Raw genomic sequence first — 19,494 nt, forward strand, 5'->3', positions numbered from 1 at the left:
AGAACAGCTTTCTTTTCACTGCATGGTTGTCTTAACATTTTCATTCCCTCAGGAAGATGGAGATGATGGCATCTGGTGACTCTTCCTCTCTTCCCCAGTAGGGAAGAATGAATAACCTTCTCTTGACTCCCTGAAGTGGGACCCAGCAGATCCCACACAGCTAGGTTCAATTTCTTAGCATTTTCTGAGAGTTGTCTAAGCCCAGAGAGAATAAGCAGTGCTCCAGTTATCGGGTTTCACCAGCAAATCTGAGAATGTGGGAATACTGATCTCCCACTCCAGGGCTGAGGCTCCAGGGGGAAACATACCAATACACTTTGACTCTTGTTTTTCATGCTTTCTATAGAAAGAAAATTTCCAGATGGAGAGAATGTAAGGTATAGTCTATATGGATAAAAATCCTGAGTCTTAAGAATTTAAACATACTGCTGGCATGCACTTCAGAACAGTGACAGTGAATATAGTGAAGGCTGAGAAATCTTAGGGTTGCAACAAAATCTACTGGAACAGTTGTAAAAGATAACTTGTGCTATCCAGAGATGAAATTGTGTTGTTTAGCCATTGGGGTACTGATTTCTCAGTACCATCAACCATGGAACAGTTAATTCTAGAGAAAAGCAGAGGAGAAGCTACATTTGATGTAGGTCTGAGGAACCCACAGGAATCAATCCCGGAAGTTCTGTAAGTGTACTGAGACAATAAATAACGGGAATCTGTTATAATTAGCTTTGAGACATCTATACAGGAGAATCAATCCAAGGGCTAGTGCTGTGAGGCTGAACTTTAAGCAGGGTGTATTTAAAAAGACCCAAAATACTGGTTAAGTTAGTAAGAAGCAGCCTAAAGGAAAAAAGTTAGAAAATTCAAATCCATAAAATCTGCATGGAGGAGCTTTTATCTGTCTGAATAAGCATACTTATACATGAATGTGTGTATTTGCTTCTAGTTGTTTGCCAAAAAAAATTATATATATTTTCTTGCACAGAATTATTTGGTGAGAATGTGACAAGACAAAATGGAATCTAAAATAAGCTAGAAGACAATAAATCTGGCTCATGTCTTTCTCCATCAGTTGTGAAGGAAACCCTGCTATTTTTAAATTTAGAGTCCATGAACTTACTCAAACAGAATGCTCTTGTGCAGAAGAGAACAAGAAAAGATTTTAAAAAGTCTTAACATTTACTATGCCTGCTTACTTTCTATGGCTCTCCCTAAAGTCCTCAGTTCTCCTTTAGAAAAGCAATGCTTCAGTAACTCTTTTCAGCCACTGTTTCTGTTGATAATGGTTAAGTTATTGAGTTAGGAACTAAAAACTGTATCAGAGGCATGATTCCATTATACTTTGTACACGTTTGCCCACCTGTGCAAATCAGAAGGGTAGCACCTTGCACAGGTATAAGGGCCTGATCCGAAGCTCATTGAAATCAAGATAAAAGGCACTGGAGGCCTCACGTGTTCTTAGACTTACATACTTTCACTCACTCTTTGCAAGAACCCATAGTCACAAATATGTTAGTAAAATCAATTGGTCAAAACAGTATGAATGAATAAATTCGTAAAAATCATGATTTGGCAATAGACCATTAACAGAATAACAAGCCAAATCATGATTTTATGAATTGTAATGAATAGGTCAACCACATCTATCTGCAATTGTGGAAAATTCTATAGTAATCTTGTTTTAATATTGGAATTTAAAAAAATAACTAATATCAAAAATTAAATTTAAAAATCCTGAAAGTTGCCACATTGGCAGGAAGTGATAGAGTAAGAACTAAAAGAAATCTCATTCTGTGTGCATTTTAGTGAATGGTAACAGCATGAAACTTTAAAGGTTATTTTCAGGTAGGGCTCAAAGTGAAAAATGGATCCAGTATAAAGTCTATCTGAACTTCCAGCTACCCCCTCTGTACTATGTATTTATCTGCATCTGCCACCCAGTTAACACCTCATTTATCTACACATCTGCAGTGACTTTAGCCTTCAACCTCTGCTTTGTAAAACCATTAATCCTCTGTTCTAGCTTTAATTTAAATAATTATAGACCACATTTGCAGAAATGGAGAATGTATATTAGAATAATGCTATTCTTAGGGCCAGATAGTGAACCATTTACATCCATTAGCATTTATTTGCACAGTGGAAGCAAGTCCTTCATAATATGCCTCCTTTCAGCACCCAAAAAAAAAAAAAGTTGGCATTACATTGAAACTTAGCTGATTTAAGTTTAAATATCATTGTTTTATATTTTGCAGAATGATTACATAGTATCTTATCAAAAAATGACATGCAAACACAAAATATATGCATATAATGCAAATAACTGCATTTAAAGCAACATCTAAAAAATATTTTAGGCAGTTCAGAAAATCTTCCAAACGTTAAGAGCTACAGACGGGAATACAATACACAAAAGGACTTTGATCAGTACTAATTATTAGTAATTGGTTATAAAGTGCTTCTTGTTACTTATAAGAAACAATACCATATCCCATTATAGGTTTAATCAAGAAACAGTGGTTTCTCTTTAGTAACATCATGCGAACCACCTAGTTCTTCTACACTCACTCTTTCTTATCATTAATTCAAGATGTGAAAGAAGCCAAAGCTTCAACTTAATGTTTTCTGATCAACCAATAACCTAATATAGCTAGAAATACTAATGAAACATTAATTCCAACAAATTTAAAGACAGTCCAGAACATTAATATTTTTTCCTGTAGGCTTTGGGAATGTAGGTTAGGCCTGTAAAAATATAAATTTGGAAGAAGAAAAAAAATTCAGATCCCCTTTGTATCATCACACAACTTTTGTAACTAGTTCCTGATCTTTTGGCAATGAGAAAATAACAATGAAGGGATGGTATAAAGAAGTATTAAGATTCCTTGCTGTAGAGTCAAAATGGAAAGGTGGCAAAGAGTTCTGTGGCACCTTATAGTCTAACAGACGTATTGGAGCATGAGGTTTCAGGGGTGAATACCCACTTCGTTGGATGCATGTAGTGAACAGGTAAGGTATCTGATAATGGAAAGGTATCTGATAACTTGAACTCCAATTATGTCCCTGGGACTAGTCTATGGAGGGGAACTTCCATGCACAGATCTATCTATTCCACACAGAAAGATGAGTTGGAAGGGTCTTGACATCGGTGCCAGTGGATCATCAGGCTTTGGCAAACTGGTGGTGGGTCTGGGTGGGGCATTTATTGTCTCCATGGCAACCAGCAGAGTTCCCAGGAAAGCTAAGAGTGGTTCTGGGGGCAGCTATGACCAAGGGAGTTCTAGGTATCCCAAGCTACCAGAGAGTGGAGGTCCTGTGTTCCAAGCAAACCGTGGGAATTCACAGAGTTGGGGGGGGGCCTCACCCTCATGTCCTTTGTGCTTGGGGACTTTAGTTCTGTGATGGAAGAATGCAGAAAAAAATTCCATGACAAAAAGTTAGTGGTGTTTCCTGTGTGGCTTCTATACAGTTGGGAAGCTATTCTATCATATGTAGATAACAAGGAATTTAATTTTTATTCTCATGCAATTTCTGATTGCATTTTTCTATATCCATTTCTTCAAAAACTTTTGATAACCCTCAGAACTCTTGTATTACATGATGTAGCATTATTTTCTAGTGGTTCAGTTTTATGATATAGATTACCTACTAGAAGTTTAATGAACGTGGTACAGCTTTAAGTCTGTATTTTTACTTCTGTGGGTTTTTTCTTTATATTTTCTTCTATAGAATCAGCTTATATAAACTAAATGAATCTGTATTAGATTCTGACAAATCAAACCATGCCTTCAAAACTTGTATAGTAGATTATACATATTTTAGCGAAACCTTAATAGTGGTAGAGGAAAGGATAATTTATCAATCACTCATCCTGCATTAAGAGCTCTTGTAGGTATAAAGAAAAGTGATGGGGACTGAGAGACAAGAAAGGTCTGTTTTTCCTTTAGTTTATTAGACATTTTAATCTACCATTCACAGATATCTGACTTACTTTGGGAGAGTTGTTTAAATACAATGTAATGATCTCGCCCAGCTAAAAGTTTAAATTGCCCAAGATAGGACCTGTGGTGAGGGTGAGGAAAAAAGATTTTAAAGCCTCTGCCCATCTAATATAATCTGACAAGAGAAAAGAAGTGACCTCCAACCTCAGATAGTTTGGCAGAAGAAGCAACAACTGAGGAAACAAACCCATCTCAAGGCCAAACTAATAATTGCCTTTGGAAAAGCAGAACAAGATAGAAATGTTCTAAAGCATCTCCAGTGATGGAACTGTGGGAGGATGTGTTGATGGAGGCAGCCTCTATAGCTATGGAGGAAGTGTCCTCTGTGTTAAATAGGCAGGGCTGGCTGATGAACAGCCTATGTACCAAGAGCAGCAGCAGCTATGAAGGCAAATTGGGCTGAATTTTGACTCTCTTCCTCTTCCAGGCATAGATATGTCAGAATTTTATGTTTAATAATAGCATGTGCAATTACACTAGATATTTTAAAATGACAAGAGTCATCAGCCCTCCTGTTTCCAGGTAAAAGCTTGATCACTTGCTACTGGCAATGTCAGGAAGAATTTCCCCCACATGATATGTTGTTGAATATTTAAGTTCTTTTTGGATTGGGGTACCCCTTCCTCTGAAGGCTCCTGCTTTGGCTGCTCTGAGGGGCAGAACCTGTTCTGGTATGGCAATTTCTATGTTCTCATGCCATACACTTGTACACCTGTGCTATTACTGAGTAATGCTGCATAGTAGGGCAATGGTCTTTTTTAAATTCAGTTTATGAAACTGCTGGAATTTTTAATCTATATGTAGAGCAACAAATTGTGGAAAGGCTTAATCTTGAATTAAGGACCAAGTAAAAGTACCTCTGCTTTAGTTTCCTCTCTTTCCTGTATTTAAGTTTTCTCTGATGTTGTATTTTGTATGTGATACTTTGTGGTGGTGGAATGAGGCCTCTTGACCAAACATCATAGCCATATAAATGTTTAGGGAAGATGTAACTTACGTTGCTGCTATGGGAATGTAGCAAAGAATAGTTATAATAATTTTTATGAATGAGGATTGTATTTAGCATCTGCTACGTATACATCAGATTGCATTCTTCTCTTCATGCCTTATGCACATACATCTAGAGCAGAATGTACTTCGTTTACTTTTCTTCTGTAGATGTCAATGTGGATATAACTAACAGACAGGATGCGGGATTTGTTTTTGTCACTTTTGGCATGCTACATCTATACCATTCACAATGCCCACTGTAGGCAGAACAAGAACACAGGAGTTGCATTATATCAAGTCAGACCATTGATCCATCAGATGGAGTAATTTGCTTTCAGTAGTGACCAATGCCTGGTACTTGAAAGAAGCAGGAAATGGGAATTTTCATACCAGAGTACTCCAGTCGTCCATCTAGTCCATTATTCTGTCTCAGCTCTGGCAATACCAAATGTTTCAGAGGAAGATGTAAAACTTGCTACCCAAACTCACCTAGCTACTTATTCAGGGTTGTACATATGGGAGGACAGAGGGTATTCCTTCCTGACCTGTGTTGATGTCTACACCCTGAATATTTTCCTGGAGGGCATTCTTCTTCAGTTTTGATCGATCAGCCATCCTGGTTGATCAGCCACTCTCTTTGATGTCCTCTGAAAATACTATTAAGCCTTTCTCTTCTGGTTCTTGTTCTTTTTCTGTTTTACTTCAATGATCTCTCATTAATATTGGTTTTCTCATACTGTATGAACTGTGTGTATGTAACCACTTGGCTGTCACACAGTATGTTTTTTACAGAAATGCCTTCATATAGAAAGGCAGGGAAATGACCTTATAATTAAATTAATACTTTGTTCTTAAAGAAGCCTCATAAGGGTTGTGAGATACTTTCAAAACAAATTATTAAAACATTTCTTTGATTTCTTTGTAGATTCTGGACAATCAGGAAGTCCAAGCCACAATGATCCTGCCAAGAATCCACCAGGTAAATATGAGTTCCAGGACATGTGTAATGTAACATTGTTTGAGAACAAAGATACTACTGTTAATAGTTAAAAGAGTGCATAATTGGTCAGCAACCTATTTTGCACTGCTGAGTACATATAATCAGGACACACTGTGATTATATTAGCTCTTTTGAAGTGGCAAATTCCTTGATTGTAGTTTCATCAAGATTCATTTAATCAGAGGAATTTTTCTTTCTGTTCCTGCTTCTTAAAAGTTAATAAGTGGGGGCTGGGCTGAGGGATAGGAGGCAATATCCTGAATCACAGTACTCTGATAAGCCTCTGAAGGTTGAAGTTATTGCTATACCAGGGCAATAAAAATATTGCTCTGTCTTTAAAGTTAGTGACCAATTCTACAAGAATGTTTGTTAGTGCCATTTTATTTTATGCATGCGTTGTAAATATACATATGCTTAGTTTATATACAAGGTTGTCAACTCACAGTAATTTTAAAAGCTCCATTGTTAGTAGTTGGGTTTCTTTTAAGTGATTCCAGTGATTATATGTGAATAGTCTCCATGAGAATTTCACTAAAAATAAAGGAATCAAAAGAAAATCAATACTAGACTTTGCCTTCCATGTTGTTTAGGCCAAACACTAAATATTTTGATGTAGTCATTCTAGGGCTGAGAATGGTCTATTTCATCCAATGTCTGGTAAATCTGCTTCAGAGCTTCAGTCTTGGTTTTTAAATAACATTGGTTTTCTGTAATTATTCACAGCGTAAGACAAAACAAGTAATACCTGAGTCCTCCTCTCCATAGGATTTTTCTTCGTTGGTAATGAGAGACACCCCTCCAAGTGAAGCATTACTGTATCCTCTCATTTTGGCCCTTAGCAAAGATGTCTCTCTGGAATGAATTCAGGGTTAATGTCATCTGCTTTTTTTTCTAATAATGGGGTGAATCCCAGCATCAATCTGATCAAGAGCTAGCTGGGTGATATTGGAATGTTGCATGTACATAAATATTTTCTGGATGCAGATGAGCAGCAACAACCTACACTGGAAACTCTGAAATGATTTAGTATTAGGTGTTGATTAAAACTGTTCTTGTAGCATGTTGCAGTATGGCCGTCATGTGTGACTGTGTAAAATGGGAGAAATCCTGGTTATATAAAAAAAAAAGCAAATTGGTCATAAAACATAAAAAGCAAAAATAAATGCAGGATAATCTGTAAATTTTTAAAATTTTCAAAGTGGAATACCTTGTATAGTATGAGATTTTTGTTATGAACATAGATTTCTACTGAGGATCATTTTGGTTTACATTAAAGTTTGAAGGCTCTTTCGTTGAGAGACCTTGATACTGTTTCCCTTCAGGTTTTGTGAAATATCTGATTTGTTTTTTATTTCACTACAAAATACGATGTATAGTACAAATTATATTACGTAGTGCTTTAAAAATGCAAAAACAACAACAAAAAAGCTTAAATTCCAACAGCATCGAAAGTTTTTCTAAGTCCTTTGTTTTATTTTCCTTGAAGAAAGTTGGAGTTTTCCAAAAATCAAATTTGTTGAGCCTTAGAAAAATCTTTTAGTCTAGTCTCTAATAAAGGTTATGTTTTAATAATCTATTTGTGCAAGCTCCAGAGAGAATCCAAATGTTTTTGTAATCCTCATCTGTCATTTTTAATATATTTCTTTGTATGTATAATAATAATAATTAATTAATGCCACATTAATGTTGAGAAATCAATCAATACAAAAGTCAGGAAGTACAGATTTAAAGACAAATGATTGACTTTATCTGATCCTGCTTATGTAGCCATTAAAGTATGGGTCTCTTTATATCATGGCATTATTTATGATAAAACACAGCATGTATCACAAAGTGGAATTTGTTTTTCAGCCTTACATGGCTGTATATACTATTGTGTACTATGGTTTAATACAGACTCTGCATCTGTGCTGAAAAATAAGAATTTTGTTTTCAAAGAAAAAACAAACATTTGTAAAGTGATTATAGACGTAATGGACACAGTGTTAAAAAACGAAGATGTTATCTCAAATAAAACTGATCTGTATGATCAAATATTAATGTATAGATTATCATGATTGAAAGCTCTTTGGGACACAGATTCATTTTATTGTGTTGTGCAGCGCCTTGCATAATGGGGCTTTCATCTCTGGTTGTGGCCTATCATTTCTACCCCAACAAAATAATAATAATAGACTGTTAGCATAGTAGCAACTGTAAAAATTGTGTTGTAACTAGTCTTCCTGATGTCTCATTTTAAGAAGGAAAAGTGCCTACCTTATAAAAGGTAAAGTAAAGCTATCTACTCTTACAAGATAATGACTCTGTGAAGGTGAGTTCGAAACAGCTGAGGACTTGCTTCCTGGTCAAGGGCAGAAGGCTGAATTAGGACTGACAATCTCTACATTCCCAGTTTACAAGAACTGTAGTGTCAAATATCAGAGGGGTAGCCGTGTTATTCTGGATCTGTAAAAGCAACAAAGAATCCTGTGGCACCTTATAGACTAACAGATGTACTGGAACATGAGCTTTCGTGGGTGAATACCCACTTCGTAGGATGCGTGTGACGAAGTGAGTATTCACCCACAAGAACTATAGTGTGGGCTAAGAACCATAGCTGCAATCACATAAGAAATAACTAGGGAATCAGCAGGGAGACATTTCTGCAAACGCAAGATCTCCCCCATTATAGGTCTCTCTCAGCCTTGACCCCTATTCCTTTCCTTCTCTTTACATTGTCTTCTGCCTTCTTCCCTCATCGCACCAAAATCACCCCAGCATCATGTAAAATAATAGTTTTTAAGAATTAAAATTAAGGCTTGGATCCATATCTGTACATAGGCTACATTGTATTACATGACAGTATATAATGATATAAAGAAAGAATACCTATGTGCAAAAGAGATGAAGTTAAGGATGATCTTTCAGCCAAGAGCAAATTGAAAAAGGAAAACCGGGAACTCAGCATTAACTGTACTGTTTGTGACCAGTCAACATGAGGCTATAATTTTTGTATATATCATTTCTTTTTGATTTTAGGTGATCCTACACTGAATAAGTATCTCAGTTACAACTTGTGGACATAATCCAGCAATAAATGTCCATGACCTGCCAAGCTGTTCAGTCCTCAGGAAGTCATGGATGCTGGCACTATGTCAGGCCAGCCTAGTCAGAGAAAAGGTTGATCTGGCTTGGAAGGGAAAATAACAAACAAACCTGGCCCTCTAAAACTTCTGCAATATGGATTGGTGGACGTAAGTGACTGTAGGGAGGGAGTGCTCCTGTAAATGAACTAGCTGCCCCTGAAAAATAGAAGGCTATATCTTGCTTCACTTGAATCCTTTGCTCTGACTACAGAGAAGGGTTGGGCGGGCATACATCTGGATGTCATCGCACATTGATGATGGGTATTGCACAATTTCCCCATAGGGTATTACGTAGTTGTTAAAAAGGAGGGAAGAAAGCATTGAGGTTTGTGGGACTCTACAAGACTATATGATGTAATGAGGAGAGGTTCATCACTATGAGATTTTTCAGAGAGGAATGACTGCTATCCAACTGCCATTAAACCTCAAATGTGTTTCATTGGCACCATATAGTCACTGGTGTCAAAAGCCACAGAGCATATTAGCGCAGAGGTTTGATTTCTGTTCCAGGCCAGGAGCAGGTTGACCATCAGTGCCAGAAGATCCATTCCTGTATCATGTTTTGATCTGATGCCTGGGTATGAAGGAGCCAACATGTTGGCAGAGGATAGGTGGTGTTAGAGTTTGGATGCCACTACTTTCTTAAGGATTTTGCCAAGAAAAAGGAGGTTGGAAACTGAGTGGTAGCTGGCGAGGCTATTGGTATTAAGAACGGGTTTTTCTAGGTTTGGCTAGACTACTGTGTTCTTAGGTAATTTGCCTTCTTAACCAAGAAGGGAGGGCAACACCACTTGCCAAACAAAAGACCATTAAGTGCACTTGCTGGAATTCTTTAAAATGTATTCCTAAAAATACACTGAATGTTTTGATAGTATAATGCAGTGTTAAGATTGTGTAGCTTGCGGTGGAAGTGGTATGTAGCCTTTGTAGCAGGATTCCAGGGGTGTCCTCCTTTAAGTTTTATTTTTCAATGTCTTTCATGTGGTACATTTCAAAAGCACCAAACTTGTTCTTTAGAAGTCTCTTTATGAGTCTAGTTTTAAAGGTCACCTCTCTGCAGGGATAGTTTTGCAATATCCAAAAGAGACAGATGAACCCCACTCAAGTCAGAGACTTTCTTGGTCCCCAAATATGAGTTTGAACACTATTGTAGTATATAGTGCTGTTAACGCCCCTTGCCATCTGCTCTTTCTATCTCTTTGTATTGGATTCATAGCCTAAGGCAACCTCAGGTAAATGAGCCAGACCTTAAGCTCTGGTGTCCATTGCAGTATATACAGAAACATGGAAAAGAGAAGGTGTGCGCTGAAGAGAGAGGACATGATCCTCCATTAAGTTCATATGTGAGACATGTAAAAATTTCCAAGGGAAGTAAAAAGCCCTAAATACCCAGAAATATTAATAAAAATGTTGATATAAGCCCCAGCCCCGACAACTCCAGTATTGTATTTAACTACTGAATCCAGGCGCCCTAGCTCTGTATAGAAGTGTTTCTGGAGTTTTTCCGTTCTTGCACATTGCTGGATGAGGTAAATTGGTACTCTCTTTGGTTATTTAAAGCTGCTGGCTAGCAGAGTTGATTTACTTGTACGTTAGTATCAATACTGCTGAGTGGTTATTATAAGTGTAATTATTGCTATGACCTGAAGAACTTTTGTATGGGCATTTTAAAAAATGTTAAATCAAAATAAAGAAATTAATAACCAGCAATATTAACATAGCAAAATAGCTAACTATTCTATTCTTTCCTCCCCAGGGTCCTGGGATATGGAAATTAAATCAAATGCAAGGTTGTAAATAAATTTTGAGGACCCAGGAAAGACTGTAGGGAAACCTGAAGGCCGGGAGGGAATGGAGACCACTTTCTATTCCTATTCGTGCTGGCAGGGCAAACCTCTGAATATGTAAATATCTCTTGTGGCTACAGAGCCTACCAGGCTGTCTGAGCACTTCCTTGAGTCCGTAGCCATGGGAACTATATACCCCTGGATTAGGCCCTAAATCCTTTATAATAATTTGTCCATTATTAGCCATTTAGAAAGAAGAATTTGGTGATTTCATTTTTATAACATACAGCTTCAGAATTAATCTTTAAAGAACAGGTGATCTCAGCCTTTACAAATCTTTTCAAAATTTAATCAGCAAATTTCCTTGAGTTCTGGGTGACTCTGAGCACAGATGGTTGCTTTATTTTTTTTATATTGCAGGTTACCCTCTTGTGGGTGAGGAATTGACCCTCTAATTAATAGGAATTGAAGAGAAGTTTCCTTGTAAAACTCCCCTGCCTCACCACTGTAAGCAGCTTTTCTTGTGCAAGCAATGATGCCATAATATTAGTTTGGGGTTTCAGGCAGAATTTTATTTAAACAAACAAATGATATCAGAACTGTTTTGAATTTGGCTCGATCAACTTGGGAGTGGATATTTTAATATGTGTGTGGTTGCTTTTCCTGTGTGCCTGTAGCCATACCATCTCAGATTGTGATCTTGATCAGTTTAAAGTTAAGCTTCAAGATAAGTTGCAAGGATTGGGTTGGTCAGGGCTCAACATTTTTTTTGAAACTTTCTCTTCCCAGAATGCTACAAGTGGTAATGTCAGTGATGGAGGGCATATCTTCACTTGGGAGGAGGGAGAAGAAAAGGTATGTTCTCAACTCAGGTTTGCTAACCTGGTTTAAAATAGAAGTGAAGACATGACAACTCGGCTATTAACTTGGGTTAGCAGCTCAAGTTTAACCTAGGCTTTAACTCACACTGCTAACCTGAGTTAAAAGCTGAGTTGTTGTGGCTTCACTAATATTTTAATCCAATTTAGCTAACCCAAGTCAAGAACATACCTTTTTTTCTTTCTCTGAAGACACCCTGTGAAGGTGATGCTCTTCTCTCTGAATCTCTCAGTACTGTACAAGTGTTGCAGCGTGGAGTTATGGGGCAGTGTGCAGCTGGAGAGTGGCATCTTTAAAATGAGGTCTTGACAGTGTATAATCTTCGTCAATTCCATGACACTTTTCACAAGAATAGGATTTTTAGCTTCTGAATTCCCCCTATATTTTCAGCTAGTTATGGTACCCTTACTTTCTAATCTTTTCAGTAATGTTGCTATGTATTGTAAAATTGCTACTGACTTTTACTCCGGAGGTGACCATGTTGATGTGGTGGGTAAAATGATTCCTAGTCCTATAGATACATAGTCTAACATTTTTCAAAAATAGGTTACTAAAGTTCTTATTTAGGCACTAAATCAGTAATCTTGATTTTGAAGTGCTAAACACCTAGCTCCAATTCACCCTGTTTTTAAAATTGTGGCTGTAGTTTGTGAAACACTTCAGGATCCTTTGGGACAGAAGATGTTATATACATAAGTTTTATTCCTTCTCCTTGCATTTCTTGCTGTGGCTTCAGGTCAATCAGTCTGATGGCAATGCTTCATTCAGTTAAAGTGAGTTTTCCCTTCTTGGAATTACAGCAGTATATTAAGATTTCATTGTGTGACCCCAGCTATACTATGAATCCTGTCAGGTCAGTGGCCCAGTTACAACGTGGGGGTTAAGGGACTGGGTTACTACACAGTTGTCCCCTGACCTTGTTACAACACAATTGCAGTAAAAGCTCAATCTTAACCATGTCAGGGACAGCCATATTGTAACCCAATCCAGTGACTGAATTATATTTTATATATGGAGATATACCTATCTGATAGAGCTGGATGAGACCCTGAGAGGTCATGGAGTCTAGGCCCCTGCCTTCTAGCAGGAAGAAGTACTGATTTTGCCCCAGATCCCTAAAGGGCCCCTTCAAGGATTGAACTCAGAACCCTGGGTTTAGCAGGCTAGTGTTCAAACCACTGAGCTATCCCTACCAATGTAGGTAGGAGCTGCTGTTTTTAACTTCTGCAACTAATATTGGTTAGTCGGCTGCTTCAGTATTTGCATCATTCCCTTCCCCTCCATCCCCCCTCTGCCACTATCCTGTGAGAAACTCAGACGCCTTGTGAGCATGTTTGTTACTATCCTGTACGAAAACAAACTAATAAAAGAATCAGAAATAAGCAGTACAATGTTTTAATGTTGTTTATCATGATCTACTTTCCATAGTGTTACCAAGCTTGTTTGGCAACATCCTTACTCACACTGAGTAATACCTCATACCACCAGTAGTCCCATTGAAATGAATGGGCTCCCTGGAGAAGTGAGGTACTACTCATGGTAAGGAATCCGGCACTTAATGTTTACAAAGGGCTTTCAGATTCTCTGATGAAAAGGACCAATAGAAGTGCCAAGTTTTACTGAAATCATGCTAGCTGTAGAGATAGAAAAGACCCAGTAGACCATCCAGCATATTAGATTACCTATATTATAAAATCAGTCCCTGCTGGGCTTCCTAGAGCACATTTTCTAGTATCATGTCCAGTGTTTACAAAGGCTTGGGCTTCCTTCACTTCCCTTGTGAGTGACACCACAGCCTAATTGATCCCCTTGCTAAGAAGTTTTCCTGATATTACCTTATATTTTCCCTTTTTAAAAATGTAAATGTGTCACAATATGACATATTTATGATTTTTTTTAAAAAATCATTTAAATATATTGATTGGATCCCTACTTACTCTTTATGAATTGTTTAGCATCACAATGATTTAAATGAAAAAATATGATGTTTCATGATACCAAGAAGCAATTTTAGACTTTGGCATTAGACAGTATACAACTGAGTATAAACAGGCATTCTATTCATAAAAGTATAATTAAATCAAAAGACACTAAAAAGGCTGGTTAAAGATTTGTAAAACCAGACATGACAGGTAAGCGTTGAAGTCATTGGAGAACTAGGCCTGTACAGCACAAGTTAGTGCAAAACTAAACGATTTTTAAATATATATGCCTCAAAAACATTTTGATTGCTAAATCTTAATCATTTAAAAACTAGAATCAATAATTCAGCATTTATGTGTGTGTGTTTGTGTGTGTGTGTGTAAGTGTGAAGGTGATGAACACAAATTGCTTTTTAAAAATTTAGAGAAAGCACATTGCTGTCAAGTACTACAGGCTGTGTTAGGTTGACTTGCCCAGATCCTGTCGCCCAAAGGTTGCTGCATACACCTTTTGGCTTATTGCCCATTATCCACAATGGCCGAGTCTGATAATTGTAATATTAAGTTTGGAAAACCTATTTCTCTGGAATGTCTTCCATGCAAAACAAGGTAATGAGAGAAGCTGGGTTTTCCACATCTCCCTTATCAAATAAAAAGAAAGAAAAAAACAAACCCAGCAAACTGGTTTAAGCTTATGGAGGCATTTCTTTTGACTGACCCACAGATTACAACAAAATACATTCTTGGCAGGCAGATTCTTTCTTTGTACTAGAGTCAAATTTAAAAAATGATGATAATTAATAAAATTTAATTCTACAGAGTACATTATCTCTCAAGCAAAGTGAAGGTTTAGTAATGACATGTTCACATCAGGTTTAAACAGCAAAGACTGACATTTGTTACTGTGGACATCCAAAAAGATATTAAATATTTTAAGGAGGAATGGGGAGGTGTTATGGTAGGCTCTGTACTTGAGGAATTCAGAAAAAATTACCAAGAATCTTAATTTAAATATCTTTATTGTGTTAATGCAGGCTGTGCTTCAGGGATAATGGAATTTGAAATAACCCCATATTGTATGGAGTATAACTGTATATCTTTTTCTTTCACACAAGATTACAATGGAAATAAGAGCAGTAAGTGCTATTCTGTAGGGAGATCAGAATTCCAGGGTGAAAGGTGATATCTTACACCATTAAAATCAAATGTTCTCCAATGTTCAAGTGCTGCATTTTACTTCTATCGTATCACTGTCTGGAGTTCTCCTCTTCCAGTTCCATCTGACACGGTCTCCTATCCAGTTTTTGCTCCTTGCACTCCTCTGAAACAGCTTTCGTAAACTGTCTAATGACCTGTTCTAGCTAAAGCTCAAAACTATCCTCATCCTCCTTAGCCTGTCAGCCACCTTTGTCACAGTTGAGCATGCTCTTCCTGAAGTCTTGTTCTCCCTTGGCTTCTATGACTCTGTTCACTCCTGGTTCTCCTTCTACCTCTCTATTTGGTCCCTCAGTACGTCCTTTAGACTAGAGAACCCTCCTCGTCTGCTCTCCTTCTGAGCAGGTTCCACAGGGCTCTGTCCTTGGTCCCATTGTCTCCTCCCTCAGCACCTTATGTCTGGGTATTCTCCTCCACAAACACGAATTCAACTACCATCTCCATGCTGATGACTTAATATATCTCTGTCTCTCTGTTCCAGACCCATCTCCTTCTGTAAAAACTAATATCTTGGTCTGTAACTTTGTCATCTGGCTGTGGTTGTCTAGCTGTCAGCTCAGGGTCAATATGACTAAAACAGAGCACCTGATTTTTCCTTCCAAGCCGACTTCCCTTCTGTGAAATGACCCTTCAGGACCACAAGGACAAAGGGACAGATGCTGATTATTGTGAATTTTGGAAACTCTGTGGCCAATCCCAATTGGGGAGGAATTATGAGCCCTTCTTCTTTCCTTCTTCATCTTTGAATTAGAACCTCTCTTTAGGTCCTTGCATATATGTCAAGTCTTGCCAGTTCTTTCTGCATAATATCTCTAAGATATGGTCTTTCCTATCCATCCACACAGCTTAAACTTTCATCCAGGCTCTCATCATTTTGCATCTTGACTGGCATAACACCCTTCTCTCTGGCCTTGACAGATCCAGTCTTGACCTGCTCATATCCATTCAAAATGCTGCTACAAAGTTGTTTTTCTAATCTGTCACTCTGACCACATCATCTCTCTCTTTACATCCCCCCTCCCTGACTCTCCCCTGCTTCTCTCTCTCATCAAACATAAGCTGCCTTTTTAGTGCATTTCATGGCCTGTTTCCACCCTACCTATCAACTCTCATTTGCTATCAAAATGTTAACCTCACTTCTAGTCAGCCTATTATGACAGGCTCCACTGTCCACTTGTCACATTCTCAAATAACACTGTCATTCTTTCTCCCACTTGGGAGGAGCTTCCCATAAACATCCACAAAACAAATGCATTATCCCCTCTCAAAACCCTCCTTTCGCTTGATGCCTGCAAAAAACCTCGACAATGGTTAGGCTCCTGGTGTGCTGCGACCACTACTTATCATGCTGACCAATATTCTTTTATTGTTTACTTGTACTCCCCTGTCTTTCTGTCTGTATCTATGTGTTGTCTCTCATCTTATAGTTACATTGTAAGCTCCCTGGGGCAGGGGCTGTCTTTTTGTTCTGTGTTTGTACAACATCTGACTAGTAGGTGTTGGTCAATGACTTATACTCACAAATGCTACAGTAATGCATATAGCAATAATATTTATAGTGCCTTCTTCTACAGCAAATTAAAACAATTTAATAACACAAAATATTTTTGTATCTTATCTCTGGAAGCCAAGAACTATTCTATAACATATCCACAGCGGATTTACTTCCTAACTAGTTAAAACCACTGAACTCTACTGGTACTAGAATCAAACATACTGTGCTTATTTTTCCTATACTCAGAGGCATTGGAATCCACCTTGCGTGCTTGAACATAATGCTCTGAATGAAGTATAAAACCTAATGTAGCACAGTGCCTGTAAAATCAAATATTTAGTATGGCTTTGTTTCACTGCTAAGTTTTTTACAATATTTTATGTCTTATTAAATAGAGAAATTTCAGTCTGTTTTTTAAGTTGCTTCAGAGAGTTAAAATCTGCATGTTTTGTTTCCGTTTATTTAGTGCCAGACAAAGTGTGCATGTGTAATTATTTTCAGCTTGCTGAGGGTTTAAGTTTACTAGCCAGGGTTGAAGATAGCTGGGTTGTCACTCTGCAATATACGGGCTTGATTTGTGCCTTTATGGACAACTCTCTGTAAAGGGTGGTGAGTCTTTGTGCCACTGAGTCACAGTTACTTCTCTGCTCCTGGCTCACTTGCAAAGGGAAATAATGTGCTATTGCCCCTTACCCATAGCAGATTACTCCCTTCCACCTTCCCTTTGTGCTGAGTCAGTGTATTGGGATGTGTGGAGTCAAGACTGCCTATTCCTTGCTCTCTCTTCACCCACTCTGCTCAGTGCATGTTGCTTAAAATGTAGTGCAAAGCATGGTAGTGAGTTGGTGATGTGGCAGCTAAAGAACCAGTTGCCTTAGGGTTTGGCTTTATTGCAGTGTTTGCTCAAGTTAACTCCTCTCAAGTTAGCCTTGCTTGAGTTAGAGCACCCACACTGCAAAACAGCTCCTCAACTGCACAGAATGTTTGGATTAGCAGCAGAGGGTAGCTGAGTCCCCACTGTGTTCCTAGCTTGAGTGTCAGCAGCACTCAGACTTCAGCCTACACATCGTGACAGGCTGCCTGGGCTTGAATTTAAAGCACCACTTGAGCTAGAGATTTTTGTGTGTGGGCCCAGGAGTCAGGTTAGGGACAACACTTAAGTTGTACCTTCATCTACACTGCAGTGAAGACAAGTCCTTAGCAGAGCATTAGCAGAGTCATAAACCTCATATGGTTGAACTGCTGAAACGTGAGACAAAGTCACACTATGTTACTGTGGGTTACAGAAGCAAATCTAAGTTGCCACATTCCTTTTGAAAGACTGTGGCAAAGTGGATGAGGGTTGAGTTTTTTCCCCAGCTGTGCCTGAAATGATCTTTTGCATTTTATGAGTGAGTATTAGTCACACCCCTACGTTCCAGTGAGACATTGGCTCCTAATAAAGGCTGTGAAGGGAAAAAAAATATTAACATGAGTCAGTGGAAGATCCAGGACCCAGAACTCATGATCTCTTGACTTGATAGCACGATAACTAAAGCTTGTCACGTCATTGCAAGAAGTCCAAAATCATATTACAGTGGAAATACAAATTTTGGCAGCACTGCTTTCTGTCCCTCTTTGCTTGCAACGGAGATGTGAGGAGGCTGGGCAGGGAGCAGGAGAGTGTGTACTTCCCCTTATCCTCCTGACCAACTTTGTACGGCTGGACTGCAGTCTTGCCATTTTAGGGATAAAAAGGTTGTCTTCTGTTTTCTGAACTTGATTTTAGCATGTTGCCAATCAACTTTCTGTTTAGGGAGAAACAAACGAAGGATGTTTCTCTTACTTTTGTTAGACCTTCTTTCTCTTCCTCAATTCACTTGACACTTTCTTTCTAAGGAGAAAGGAAGCAGGAAGAGGAAAGAGATGCCAGGGAGGGAAAGATGGCAAATGTTGGAACAATTCGTGTACCCTTTGTCCAAGTTGCCCATTGTGCTATTAAAAAGGAAAGTGGGGGAAGAAGAGAAATTATTTACAGAGGGAAATAAAGATTTGACAAGATACTCCTTCCTTTCCTTCCAAGAGAAACCAAAGGGGGTGGGGAGAGGGAAGAAGATGAAAGTGAGAATGCCTCCTCTTCTAAGCAATCAGTGATGAGTAGTGCCCTGCCAAATTCACGGTCCATTTTGGTCAATTTCACAGTCATAGGATTTTTAAAATAATACATTTCATCATTTCAGCTAATTAAATCTGAAATGTCATGGTGTATCAGTAGGGGTCCTGACCAAAAAGAAGTTGTGGAGGGATCGGAAGGTTATTGGAGGGGTGTTGCAGTACCTTTATCCTTACTTCTGCACTGCTGCTGACAGTGGTGCTGCCTTCAGATCTGGGCAGCTGGAGAGCAGCAGCTGCTGACCGGGAGCCCAGCTCTGAAGGCAGAGCTGCCGTCAGCAGCAGTACAGAAGAAAGAATGGCATGGTATGGTATTGCCACCCTTATTTCTGCACTGCTGCCTTCAGAGCTGGGCGCCTGGCCAACAGCTGCCGCTCTCCTGCCACCCAGCTCTGAAAGTAAGAGTGGTAATACTGCGACCTGCCCTAAAATAACCTTGCGACCCCACCCCGCAATTCCCTTTTGGGTCAGGACCCCCAGTTTAAGAAACACTGGTCTCCCCCTGTAAATCTGTATAGTATCGGGTAAAAGCACACAAAAGGCCAGATTTCACGGTCCGTGATGCATTTTTCGTGGCCGTGAATCTGGTAGAGCCCTAGTGGTGAGAAAAATGGCAAAAATCCTTTCCCTCTAGCATTCAGGGGAGTGGGAGAAGCAGAGAAGGAGCAGAGAAACAGAGAGAAGCTGTCAAAAGAGAAAAAGGGGAGTGGGGGGTAGAAGGAAGTACCTTGGTGAGAAGGAAAGACCTGCAGGGCTGTTTCATCACATATGGCAATAAAGAGATGCACTCACACTCACTCATGCCCGTCACCCCAATCGGGGTATGGGCTGCCAACCACAGATCTCCAGTGTCCTCTATCCTGGGCCATTCGCTCTAGCTGGTTCCAGGTATAGCCCATTTTTTTGCTATCAGCCTGAAGGTCGCGTCG

The 19,494-nt window shown here is 38.8% G+C and overlaps 1 protein-coding gene across 6 annotated transcripts in view; it reads left to right on the forward strand.

Annotated features, from left to right (window-relative positions):
- NFIB (nuclear factor I B) overlaps positions 1 to 19,494 on the forward strand; it is a 228,453-nt gene that overhangs the window by 127,315 nt on the left and 81,644 nt on the right. For all 6 annotated transcript variants that reach the window (XM_032776168.2, XM_032776161.2, XM_032776194.2 and 3 more), the window contains exon 3: positions 5,917 to 5,970. In XM_032776168.2, coding sequence (XP_032632059.1) covers positions 5,917 to 5,970 — 54 coding nt within the window. The remainder of the gene's footprint in view (positions 1 to 5,916; positions 5,971 to 19,494) is intronic.

The sequence above is a fragment of the Chelonoidis abingdonii genome, chromosome 6 (genome assembly GCF_003597395.2).
Source record: "Chelonoidis abingdonii isolate Lonesome George chromosome 6, CheloAbing_2.0, whole genome shotgun sequence".
Lineage (NCBI taxonomy): Eukaryota > Metazoa > Chordata > Testudines > Testudinidae > Chelonoidis > Chelonoidis abingdonii.